This window comes from Mirounga angustirostris, unplaced genomic scaffold (genome assembly GCF_029215605.1).
Source record: "Mirounga angustirostris isolate CCGP_5_RB_7025 unplaced genomic scaffold, mMirAng1.0.hap1 SCAF_10, whole genome shotgun sequence".
In the NCBI taxonomy this organism is placed as follows: domain Eukaryota; kingdom Metazoa; phylum Chordata; class Mammalia; order Carnivora; family Phocidae; genus Mirounga; species Mirounga angustirostris.
In genome coordinates this window covers 48,173,751-48,186,714 of record NW_026991718.1, presented here as the reverse complement: position 1 = coordinate 48,186,714, position 12,964 = coordinate 48,173,751, and the positions used below count along the sequence as shown (strand labels likewise).

Here is a 12,964-nt window from a genome sequence, read left to right as displayed (position 1 = left end):
CAGACAGAAAATGTTAGATACTTATATAGGTTAGAGACAGTGATTTAAGATAACATTTTTCCTTAAACAAAGATTGGGTTGTTCTATACATAAGGTAATGGCATTGTTCCAGTAATTTTCTTGAGCTTTTAAATAGGATGAACTTACTGTTCTTTTGGAAGGATTTTTGGCTTGCAATTTTTCCTGAGTTACAAGTCAGTGGTTTTTAGTCTAGAAATGTCTGCCTTTCCCAATAGAATGATTAAGGGATCAGGGATTTATCTAGGGCTAAATGTACTGAGGAGTGCCTGAGGCATTTAACATAGCCACTTGAGAAAGGGAAAAAAAAAATCCTTTAACTTTTGGTACATGAGCTCATCTCAAAAAGCCTCCTATGCTGGATATCTTCCATTTGCCCTTCTAGATCACTCTCTACTTTTCTCTACCCCTATTGCCTGACAGAAGATAGAAAAAGCCAAATGTGATCATGGGACAGACATGCACAAGGAAAATGGCACAACAGAGGAATATACCTGCCACATGGCTGCAAACATCACTATCATTTTCATTGTGTCCTCAGTGTACTAGTAGGGTATATATAATCACAGATTATATACAGTGAGAACGATACATTTTGTTTATCCATTCACCAGTTAATAGACATTTTAACTATTTCCAGTTTGTGGCTATTATGAATAATGCTGCTGTGAACATTCATGTAAATATATTGGTGTGGACATGTTTTCATTTCTGTTGGTTAGATTTCTGGGGATGGAATTGTTGGGTTACATGGAAGGTGTATATTTAACTTTTTAAGAATTTGACGAACTATTTTCCAAAGCGGTTGTATCATTTTACCTTCCTGTTAGCAATGAATGAGTGTTACAGTTTCTTCCCATTGTCACCAACACTTGGTATTGCCTGTCAATATTGCCTGTCTTTTTCATTGTAGCCATTCTAGTGAGTGTGTAAAATCACCTTTGTTTTTCTTTAGATTTTATTTGGAAATAATTATAGATCCACAGAAAGTTGCAAAACTGTAGAGAGGTCCTGTGTACCCTTCACTCAGTGAAGGGTGGTTTCTTCCAGTGGTTACATCTTATATAACTATAGCTCAATTTTAAAACCAAGAAAATGACCTTGCTACAATGTTTGCATTGAGTTTATACCATATTACCACACCTGTAGATTCACATCTTGCTAGAGGTTTGTCAGTATTATTGATCATTTTGAAGAATCAGCTTTTTGTTCACAAACTTCCTTTTCTCTGTTTTTAATTTTATTCATTTATACTTTTTATTATTTCCTACCTTGAGCTTGCTCTGGGTTTATTTTGTTCCTCCTTTTCTAGTTTCCTGAGGTGGGAGCTTATATTACTGATTTTGAATTATATATTTCCATTTCTAATGTAAGCATTTAGTGCTATAAATGTCCCTCTCAGCACTCCTTTAGCTAGATTCCACAAATTTTGACATGTAGTATTTAAATGTTCATGCAATTCAATATATTTTAAAAAATTCCCTTGCCATTTCTTCTTTGATCCATGAGTTATCTAGAAATTTATTGTTTAGTTTCCAAGTGTTTGGAGATTTTACAGTTATGTTTCTTTTATTGATTTCTAGTTTGACTCTATTGTGGTCAGAGAGCAAATTGTGTATAACTTCAATTGTTTCAAATTTTTTGAAGTTTCTTTTATGGCCCAGGATATGGTCTATTTTGATAAGTGTTCCATGGGTGCTTGAAAAGATTGTGTATTCTGTTCTTGTTGAGTGGAATATACTATAAATGTTGATTAGATCCTATTGGCTAATATTTTTCCACATACTTGTAGATTTTCTTTCTAGTTTTTCTATCAGTTGTCAAGAGGACATCTGAAGTCTCCAGCTATAATTGTGGATTTGTCTATTTCTTCTTAGTTTTATCAGTTTTTGCTTCACAAATTTTGCAGCTCTTTTGTTCAGTGTGTACACATGTAAGATTGCTATGTCTTCTTCTTGGTTTGACTCTTTTATCATCTTTTAATATTCCTTTTTGTACCTGATATTCTTTGCTCTGAAGTCTACTTTATTTGATATATTAATATAGCCACTTCTGCTTTGTTTTGGTTAATGTATCAGGGTATATCTTTTTCCATCCTTATACTTTCCAACCTACTTCTGTTGTGTTTGAAGTTAGTTTCTTATAGATAGTATATATAGTTGGGTAATTTTTCCCCACTCTACCAACCTATTTCTTTTAACTGATAAACTTAGACCATTTTCATTTAATGTAATTTTTGGTATGTCATCCTGCCAGTTTATTTATTGTCTTCTGTTGTTCCCTCAGTTTTTTTGTTTCTCTGTTTTCTTTTACCTATCTGACTGTGGGTAACTTAAAATTTTTAGAGATTTTTTTTAGAATTCTGTTTTGATTTATCTATAGTGTTTGAGTGTCTTTGTATTGATCTTTAAGTGGTTGCTCTAAGTGTTATATACATAATTAATGTAGAAGGTCTCTTTTCTTTTCCCTGTTTATAATGCAATTATTTTTAATATTTCCCCTATATACATTAACAGCCACATCAGACAATGTTACAAGTTTTGCTTTAACTGTCAAATATATAATTTAGGAAACTCAATAGAAAGTCTATTATATTTATCTATATTTTAGTCTTTCCATTGTTCTTTCTTCCTTCCCGATATTACAAGATTCTTTCTTTTATAATTTCCTTTCTGTTTCAAGAACTTCCTTTACCATTCTATTAAGGTAGGTCTGCTGATGACAAATTCTCTTAGTTTTCTTTTATCTAAGAATATCTTTATTTCTGATTCATTCCTTAAGGATATTTTCACTGGATACAGAGTTCTGTGTTACGGGTTCTTTTCTTTTAGCATTTGAAAAATGTGAATATGTGACACTACCTCTGGCTTCCATGGTTTCTGATGAAAAAAGCTATTGTTACTTGATTGTTTTTCCTTTCTAGGTAAGTTGGCAGTGCTCTGCTTTTAAGAATTTGCCTTTAATTTTTAGAAGTTTGATTATGATGTGTCTTAGAACAGATTTATTTGCATTTGTCCTGTTTGGGGCTCACCAGCCTCTTGAATCTTTAAGTTTATAAATTTTTACAAATTTGGGAAATTTTCCGTGATTATTTCTTTGAATATTTTTTTCAGCCCCGTCCTTCTTCCCCTTTCCTCTTGAACTCTGATGACACGAAGGTTAGATCTTCTGTTATAGTCTTACAAGTCCTTGTGGGTTTGTTCATTTTTCAAAATCTATTTTCTCTCTGTTACTCAGATCAGGGAATTTCTATTTTATCTTCATGTTCACTGATTCCTTTCTCTGTTCTCTCCATTCTGCTGTTGAGGCCATCCATTGAAGATTTTTGTTTTTAAAATTTTGGTTACTGTATTTTTCAGTTCTAAAATATCTATTTGGGGGCACCTGGGTGGCTCAGTCAATTAAGCATCTGCCTTCGGTTCAGGTCATGATCCTGGAGACCTGGGATGGAGGCCCTTGTTGGGCTCCCTGCTCCCCTGCCCCTCCCCTTCCTCCTCCTTCTCTCTCTCTCCCTCAATCACTCTCTCTCTAATAAATAAATAAAATCTTAAATAAATAAAAATTAAATGTCTATTTGGCTCTTCTTTACACTTCTTTTTCTTTGGTGGGACTTTCTATTTTTCCATCTTCCAAGTATGTTCATAACTGCTTGTTGAAGGATTTTTACAGTGGTTGCTTCAAAGTCTTTTTCAGATAATTCCAATATCTGTGTCATCTCAGTGTTGGTGTCTGTTATCTTCTCATTCAAGTTGAGATTTTCCTGGTTTTCTTTTTTTTTTTTTTTTAAGATTTTATTTATTTATTTGACAGAGAGAGAGACTGAGAGAGTACTAGGAGGGGGAGGGGCAGGCAGAGGGAGAGGGAGAAGCAGATGCCCCTCTGGTTCTTGATATAACAAGTGACTTTTTATTGTATTCTGGACATTTTGGGTATTATAGGACTCGGGATCTTATTTAAATCTTCTGCTTTAGCAGGCCTCCCCTGATACTGTGCTAATGGGGGAAGTGAGCCAGGCTGGGTGTGAATCTGGCTTCTGATTCTGAGCCCAGAAGAGAGGGTGCCTTGTTACTTCTGGGTGGTAGTGGAAGTTCAGGCTTTCTACATGGTTCCCACTCACACCCTGGGATGGGGAAACTTCATTACTGTCAGATGGGCATAGAAGTCGTGGCTTTCCACTAGGCCTTCACTGACATCACCCTGCCTTGGAGGTAAAAAGCTACCTCATGTAGGCCGCTTTTGGGCAACAGACTTGAGCAATGGAATGTAGAGCAAGGCAAAAAGGCCCACAGTGACCCCAATCCCTGGCTGAATACAGGCAGGTCTATCAGGAGACCCACCTCAAAATATCCATAGGCCCTAACTGACCAATGGGCTACTTACAACTAGGCACAGTTACCAAAAAAGGGAAAATTTCATACGTCCTCATACCTCCTCACCTTCCTGCTTTAAGTATAGTCCCAGCCACTGCCTCCTTGTAGACAGTCTCTCCTTTGCTGTCCTGCTCCCTGCTCCCTTGTGGATATATTCAATAAACTTCTATCTCTTTTTTTCTGCCTTGGGTGAATCCTTTCATTGCCCCATGCCCACTTCCACCCCATCAGTTTGCTCCATATTTGGGGGCCCCCATCCGATTGAGAGAGACACCACACCTTACTGCAGCTCCCACAGGGCCTCCACTCTGTCTCCTCAGACACCATCTCCATAGGGAGGGGCAGAGATACCCTGTTAATGTTGGGTAGGTGGGTGGGAGTTCAGGCTCTGTTGTCGTTCCCATAGACCCTAGGGGGAGGAGGTCTTATTCCCACCAGGTAGGGATAAAAGTTGTGATTTTCCACTAGGCCTTCTCTGACTATCCCAGCAGCAAGGCTACCTCAGGAAAGGGATGCACTAGAACTTCTGAAGTCTTTCCCATTCCTGTGATTCTGAACTTTATATAAGTGAAGATTTGCATTTCTCTGAGGAGGAGGAGAGACAGTTGTCTATGTGTGAAAAGCTTCATAAAAGCACTGCCCTGGCCCAGCATTTGCTTTCTGAAATCTTAGGGGGTTTTTCACCTGAGTCCTATGGGGAACTGTAGAGAAAATATTTTCATGTGTCTTCACAGTTAGGCTTTCTGATCAAAAAAAGCTAGAACCCTGGTTAAAGGACAAGTGTTGGAAATTAAAGGGTGATTTACTAGCCAGAGACCTCTGAAGACACTTAGACTTGTTTCCCTGTATTTGCATTTCAGAGAGAGATGAAAGGGGTCAGTTGCTTACATTCCAAAGGACTGTAAATACCAAGGTTTCTCTCCATCTCAGGAGTGGAGCGGGGCAAGATGTGACCTATTTACACTCTCAGATTAATAATTTTGGAGTTCCTCTTCTGCAGTATAAGCTGTGGTGTCTCTCTAGATCAGATGGGGCCTCCAAATGTGGGGTGATGATCAGGTGGAAGCCAGTGTGAGGCAGCACAAAGGAGAGAGAAGTTTATTGAATACACCCGAAAGAAGCAGTGGGCAGGACAGCAAAGGAGAGACTGCCTGCAAGGAGGCAGTGAGTGGGGCTGTACTTAAAGCAGGAAGGTGAACATGTATGGGGATGAATGGAATTTTCCCTTTTTTGGTAGCTGTGCCTGGTTATAAGTAGCCCATTGGTCAGTTAGGGTTTATGGATACTTTGAGGTGGATTGTCTGATAGGCTGGTCTGTTTTCAGTCAGGTGGTGGATGTGTGCCCTTCTGCCTTCATCAACTTTCCATTGCTCAAGCCTGTTGCCTAAAAGCGGCCTCTACATAAACCCCTCATGTGCAGGGTGACATCTGGCTCTCCTTGTGTTGCCTGTGGGGTATTGAGTGTGAGAAATGGGCACAGTTATTGCTGTAAGTAATACTAACTGTGATCTCTGCTCCAGAATCCTCATATTTGTTTTCAGGGTAAAATGATCAAATATAGATATACTCACCACAAAGGGAAGGATGCACTCGTGCTGATTTTGTACCACATATAAGCTGAAGAGGGACATGCGGCTGGGGCCCATCAAGCTGCAGGCTAGAGAGAAAAAGTTCTGCAGAGCCTCACAGAGGTTGGAGCAGATGTCAGCCCACAATGGTAGAGCAGTTTGCACAATGAGAAGCCTTGGAGGTTGCTGGTAAATCTGCGTGGGAGTGGAGGGTCCTTTACCAGTGCTTCGCCCATGATACATGGTAACCAGACCAGAGGTGGAACTGCAGACACTACCTGGATATTCTCTATACCTACAGGGAAGGAAAGAGAAATCACTGGCTTTCATAAAACTGAATTATGCTTGGTTGAAATGATGAACACAGGCCTAGAGGACTAAGTCCAGAAAGGAGTCAGACTGGGTACTAACTCAAGTTTCTCTAGGCTAGCCCATCTTAACAGCTCCCAAGGGACCTAGATGTTTACCTGTAGTGCAAGGCTGAGAGTGCTTACAGATGCTGAGTGGAACTAAACAAAAAGACACAAAGACCAAATTTCAGTCTTAAAGTAAGCTATCTGCTCTCATGAACTTTATTTCTTTATCAGCATTTATTATATTGTATTTTATAATTTGTTTCTATGACTGCCTCCCCAATACACTGTGAGCTTCCCAAGGCTGGAGAACTTGTCTTGCCAACTTTATCTGTCAGTGTTTAACACAGTGTTTATTTGCTACATAGTAATTCTTAAAAATAAAAATATGACCAAGTTTTCTCCCACAAGACCCATTCAAGACCCTTTATGACTTGACCTTCAGCCTTATTGAAGGCTATTCTTCACCTCAGGCTTCTCACTGAAATAAAACCAAATATACCATTCACTTCAGTGTGTTTGTTCATACTGTTTTCTCTGTCTCCAACATCCTTGTTTTCTTTCTTTTGGGATACTCACACCTATCCCCAGGGCTCAGATTCAGAAAGGAGAACAAATGAGAACATAGAACCAATATCAGGAATGAGAAGGGGACATCTAAACATGCTTATAAATGCTCAAACATGGAAAGGATTATGGAAAGATATAACCAACAACTTTATGCCAATAAACTTGATAAAGTAGAAAAATCACTATAAGAATATATCTAACTAATACTAGATCAAAAAGAAAATTAAAAAACCTAAATAGCCTATAACTACTGAAGAAATTTAATTGGTAGTCAAATATCTTCCCACAAAGTAAACTATAGGGCTGGATGATTCCACTGATGAGTTCCATCAAATTCTCAAAGACCAAGAATTTCAATGTCAAACAAAGTCTTTCCGAGAATAAGAGGGGAATTACTGCTCTATTAGTTTTACTAGGTTAACATAACCTTTGATACCAAAATCAGATAAGAATATTATAAGAGAAAATTATGGGGCAATCTCATCTGCAAACCTAGATGTAAAAATCCTGAACAAGATACAAACAAATTGGAAAACAGCAATATATATAAAACAAGTAACACATCATGACCAAGCTGGGTTTACTGCAAGAATAAAACGTTGATATAAAGTTGGACAGTCACTGTAACTCATTACATTTAAAGATTAAATGAGAAAAATATGATCATCTCATTAGATGCAGAAGCAGCTTTTGTTAAAACTTAACATTCATGCATGAGAAAGACCCTTAGACTAGGAATAGATGATAGAAATAATCTCATAAATATGTTTACAAAAATCTAGAGCAAATATCTTTTTTTTGGGGGGGAGGGACAGAGAGAGAGAGAGAATCTTAAGCAGGCTCCACACCTAGTACAGAGCCTGACACAGGGCTTGATCTCACAACCCTGAGCCTGCTGTGGGGGCTTGATCCCCGGACCCTGGGATCATGACCTGAGCTGAAGGCAGATGCTTAACTGACTAAGCCACCCAGGTGCCCCAAAGAAAGTATTTTTTAGATTAAAAAATTATCTCTGAGAACTGAAGTAATTCTATGTAATTGCCTGCTAGCTAAAGAATGCAGGGAAAATAAAAACTTATTTGATTTCCCCAGGTCCAAGAGAAATATATTATTTATGATAATTTTCAGAAACATTTTGGAATTTAGGATCTTGAAAAGTGATCTATTGAGTGCATAGATAAATGTGTTCCTTAAAATCAATCTGTGAAGTTATTCCCCTTCAAACTTTCCTTTTTGGTCAGTGGAACTCAGCATTTGTTCATTCAGCAATTTTTTATTGAGCTCCAATTATGTGTTGGGTACAGCTGAAAAGTAAGTGAATAAATATGCTAACCTATTAAAAGTAATCTTGAACTAGAAATCCAAAGCAGTGACTAATGTATTCAGCAAGGAAGCACATATCATAATATCTTTTAACTGTACTTTTAAATTAAGTGCATGGGATCAATGTAATGCTGAATTTGAGACTAACACACAGATTCACATAGACAGGTACCCAGACAGAGGTCTTATTTAATGTAGAATGAGCTTCTACTCCCCCTCTCCATCTTCCCTCACATCGGAAACTCTTGTTATTTTAGCTCATGGGCAGTTCTAAGTTTGCATGGTTCCAATATTTACAAATCTCTTGCTACAGTTTAGTTAATTGACACCAGTCCCCATCAACATAGTTCAAATTTCAGTTACCACGGAATATTAACTGTAATTACATAAAATATAAATCACAGCTAGCTCTTCAGTCCACAAATCACTACAGAAGGAACAGATGCTCATCATGATTAGTGATCAGTTATGTCACTTTTTTCAAAGTTTGTCAGTGACTGGTTCCTTCAGACGCTTATTCAGTTTAAGCACAGGCAATAAACTGTGTAGTTGTTTTACCTCCTTGCCTGCTAGTGATAAACCCATGTGACATTTTACAAAAAAAGAGGGAATGTGACAAAATTGGCCATTTCAAGATGAAAGTGTAGCAAAGAAATGACACGTGGTAAAAGTTGAACTGAACATAAATGGAGTTACAGAAGAAAAAGCTAACTGTAAGAATGCTGACAATGCCAGCATTTGATAGACTCTAGATAAGCAGCCAGAGGACTTTGTGAAGGTGAACTTAACATAAATGGGGAAAGTGGTTGTGACAAAAAGTATGAAGATGGCCCAGAGAAAGTGCCACCAGCAAAACAACTTCATATTAAAGGAACTCTCGGAGCTGTTTTACAAAATTGAAAGTACAAAGGATATAATGTTGGAAGCTGATCCAAACCTAGAAAGGAGTATGACAATTAGCTAAGGCACAGAACAGATGCTTGCTTGATCATAAGTTATACCATGAGAAGAAGACAAGCACAAGTGCTGTTCAAACTATTCTTGATAAGTTTTTTTTACAAAGAAATAGGACATTCTGATATCCAATGTTTTCAATGTTTTAAATTACAGTTTGCTGAATAGATACTAGTTTTACTATTTTTTATTTCCCACTTATAGCTGATAGTAAGACAGATTTTAATATTTTGACAATTTTGAAAGGTCCTGGAACAAATACAACTTTTCCCCATTGAGTAAGATCACTTTGAACGGTTTTAGCTTGCGCAAGTCATTTTCAGATCCCATACTTGTATGCAATTCCAAGACCGTACTTCAAATGAGGTAAGAGGCAGCTCTCTTCCCTCTACTCTCTAACATGATCAATGCATGCATCTGATGCATCTGGGCATAGGACTAAGCAGGATGTGACTATTTTTGATCCTGTACTCTCCATTTTTGCCCATTCACTCACTGGTGTCTCTCTGCAAACTGGTCAAACCTGGAACTGGACCTTGAACCACCAAAAGCCATCAAGTTATTCCTTTACTAAAAACCCTTCAGTGGCTTCCAATTACGTTTGGAACAAAATCCTTATCCTGGCTCCGAAGTTCTGCATGTATCCTTCCCAAGTCTCCATCCTCAGGCCATACCATCCCCTGCCCAGCGCCCTCCCACCCTACCCCACCCCTAAGGCACCTTTCAGGTCCACAAACTCGTGGGCCTCTCACTGTGGCTCCTGAAGCTGCTGGAAGTTCTTTTCTATCATTACCCTCCTTAACCCCTACTCATCCTTTAGGTCTCTGACTTTAGGTCTTTATAGGTTAGGGCCCCTTTGCGTGCCCTCACAAAAGTGCCTATACTATGCCTTTATAGCCCTTATGACACTGTGTCTGATAAATGATTCAATGGTTCTCCCTCCCGCAGGGCCGCATTAAAAATTTCTTGGATCTTAAGCACTTTTCCCTTCGTGAGGCACTTCCTCATTAAAAAAAAAAAAAAAAAAATTAACTAATAGATTTTCGTGGGCCCTAAAACTTTTTCTCTGAGATAAGAAAAAAAATCAAAACATGTTCTTTGGCCCTAAAGGGTCACTGTTTTCTTGACTTCACAAGAGCTTCAAACATTGTCGTGGCTCCCCCACAGCGTCGAGGGGTCTAGGCACGGCATCCACCGTGCCTGGCGGACTGGCAGGCCAGCCCTCAGGCCTGGGAGCGCCCGCCCAGTTGAGGTGGCGTCGCGGTCCTCAGACACGTGCGCGGAGGGGCGGCTCGGGACCGCGGGGGCTAGACCCAGTGGGCGTCGGTACTGCCCCGGCCTGGACCACCAAAACCTGCCTGAAGGCGGCCGGAGCTCGGCCCAAGCCCACCTGCGAGGCGCTCTCCGCCGCGCTCTCGGGGCGGTCCTCCCGCTGAGGCCCTCAGCCCTCCTCCTGCCCAGAGGCAGGGAAAAGTAAGGGTGTTCCCCCTTCCTTGGGAAGGCAAAACCCCCGTTACCTGGTCCTCCGGGATATCGGAGTGTGCGCGCGCTGCGGAAGGCGCCCCCGTCAGACGGACGGCGGCTGCGCGGGGCCGCTCGCTGCGCGCGCAGCCGCGGGGGCCGCCTCAGGCTCTACCTCAGCACCGCAGTCTCCAAGCCCTTGGGCGCCAGGGAAATGGCCCTACTTTAGCCCTGAGATAGAGTTTTGGATCTCTGTTGAGGATGTTATGCTAAACTTGACACTTCCTCCTTAGCTAATTCCCAACCCCAATTAAATATTCCAGTAACGCCCCCCCCGACATTCCAGTGGCACCCCCATTGTGTCCTTAGCTTTAACCTTTCTCTTCCACATCGTTGATTCACTTATTCAGTCGGTCACTCTTTTATTCAGTAAATACTTGTTGAGGGCACACTATGTGCCAGGCACTGTGCTAAGATTGGGGTTCGGTGGACACACACTGGTCCCTGCCCTCATGGAGTTCAGTCTACTTTCAAGAAGCTCTTTCAAGTCTTCAAACCTCTACAATCCAAGAGGGTCTGCCCCTCTCTACTCATGCTCGTTTTCATTTGCTTGCTGTTGATTCCTACAGTCCCTTTGACAAAATCCAGTGGAGATAGGAGTGTCCTGGTGGCTTGCTGTATCAATCTCAAATGTCTATTTTCCCTTCTAGACTAAGCAAGTTGAATTCAGGAGCCGTGTTTTGTGTGTCTTTGTGCAGGGACCGTACTAATTTTCTCTGTTACTATTTTAGTATATGTGCTGCCCAAGGGAGAACTACAAACCGTATTTTAATCATCTTCTTACCTCTGGTACTTTAAAAATGCCTAGCATATAGTAGGTCCTCAATAATATTGAATGAATAAACCAGAATGTGCACTTTAGAGAGATTACCCTCATGGCAATATGAAAAGGGAGAGATTGGAGGCAGGTTTTGTTGCTGTCGTTTTAAATGAAACTATTGTATCGTCTAGGTGAGCAATAATAAAGTCCTGAACTGTGACGATAATGGAAAGAAAAGGACAAGTTTAAGTTATTTATGAGGCAGTATTAACAGGACATGATGACTGCTTACATGTGGATGTGGTAGCCAGCCTCCAGGATGGACCCCTGCAATCCTTGTATTCCACTCTTGTGTAGTCCCTACCCACAGTGCATGAGGGTTGGCCTGTGGGACCGAAAGAATATGGCAGAAGTTACTATATTTTACTTCTGAGGCTAGATTATAAAAGACATTGTGACTTTCACCTTGCTTTTTTGGATCATTCGCTCTGAAGAAGTAGCACTATATTCTGAGGGCATTCCAACAACCCCATGGAGAGGTCCATATGGAAAGGAATTGACACTTACTGCCAACAGCCACTATCAACTTGCCAGGCATGGAACTAAGCCATTCTGGAAGTGGATCGTCCAGCCCTAGTCAAACATTCAGATGACTGCAGCCCCATCCAGTAACAGGACTATAAGCTCTCTTTTTTTTTTTTTTTTAAGATTTTATTTATTTGTCAGTGAGAGAGAGAGTGAGAGAGCATTCAGGCAGGGAGAGTGGCAGGCAGAGGGAGAAGCAGGCTCCCTGCTGAGCAAGGAGCCCGATGCGGGACTGGATCCCAGGACCCTGGGATCATGACCTGAGCTGAAGGCAGGTGCTTAACCAACTGAGGCACCCAGGCGTCCCAGGACTATAAGCTCTTGAGAGACTGGGAGCTCGACAACACAGCTAAGCTATTGCTGAATTCCTGACACAGGGAAACTGTGAGATAATAAATGTTTGAGAGATAATAAATGTTCATTGTTTTAAGCCACTAAATTTTGATGTTAATTTGTTACATTTGTTATGTAGCCTAGATAACCAAAGAGTGGGGGGTGAAAGAGGAGAAAGCAAAGACTACCTGCAAGGCTATAAATTGGAGTACTAAGTGCTTGAAAGAGGAGCAGGGAGGGGTTGGGATGGGGGAGATAGCGCATTATTTTCAGGCTCTGTGTTTGTTATGTCTGTAGGATTTCCAAGTGGATATATCCATAGGTAGTCTTTGCCCCTCGCCTCAAAGGCCTACTCATCCTTGAACACTCAGTTCAGATGTCACTTCTGTGAAACCTTCCTGATTTGCTCAGGCAAAACCTAAATCTTCTGAGCATTTATTTCACATTATTATATAGCAAACATAAATCATTTTGTATTGCAATTATCTGTTTGCAGTTATTTGTTAAATGCTTGCTAAAATAATACTTTAAAGACATTTGGTGTACCCATTACACACATATTTTTCCTATTATTACAGATAACGGGCATTTGAGCTTTTCGAGCCGACT

At 40.3% G+C, this 12,964-nt stretch overlaps 1 protein-coding gene across 3 annotated transcripts in view; it reads right to left on the bottom strand.

Annotated features, from left to right (window-relative positions):
* The window catches only part of M1AP (meiosis 1 associated protein), a 71,998-nt gene extending 61,261 nt beyond the window's left edge, over nucleotides 1-10,737 (bottom strand). For all 3 annotated transcript variants that reach the window (XR_010405587.1, XM_045884701.3, XM_064572283.1), the window contains exons 1-2: nucleotides 10,674-10,737; nucleotides 5,960-6,251 (exon numbers count right to left, since the gene is read on the bottom strand). Coding sequence is in view for 2 of the 3 variants with exons in the window: in XM_045884701.3 (XP_045740657.2) it covers nucleotides 5,960-6,199 (240 nt within the window). In the remaining variant the exon portion in view is untranslated. The remainder of the gene's footprint in view (nucleotides 1-5,959; nucleotides 6,252-10,673) is intronic.
* Nucleotides 10,738-12,964: the final 2,227 nt, after the last annotated feature.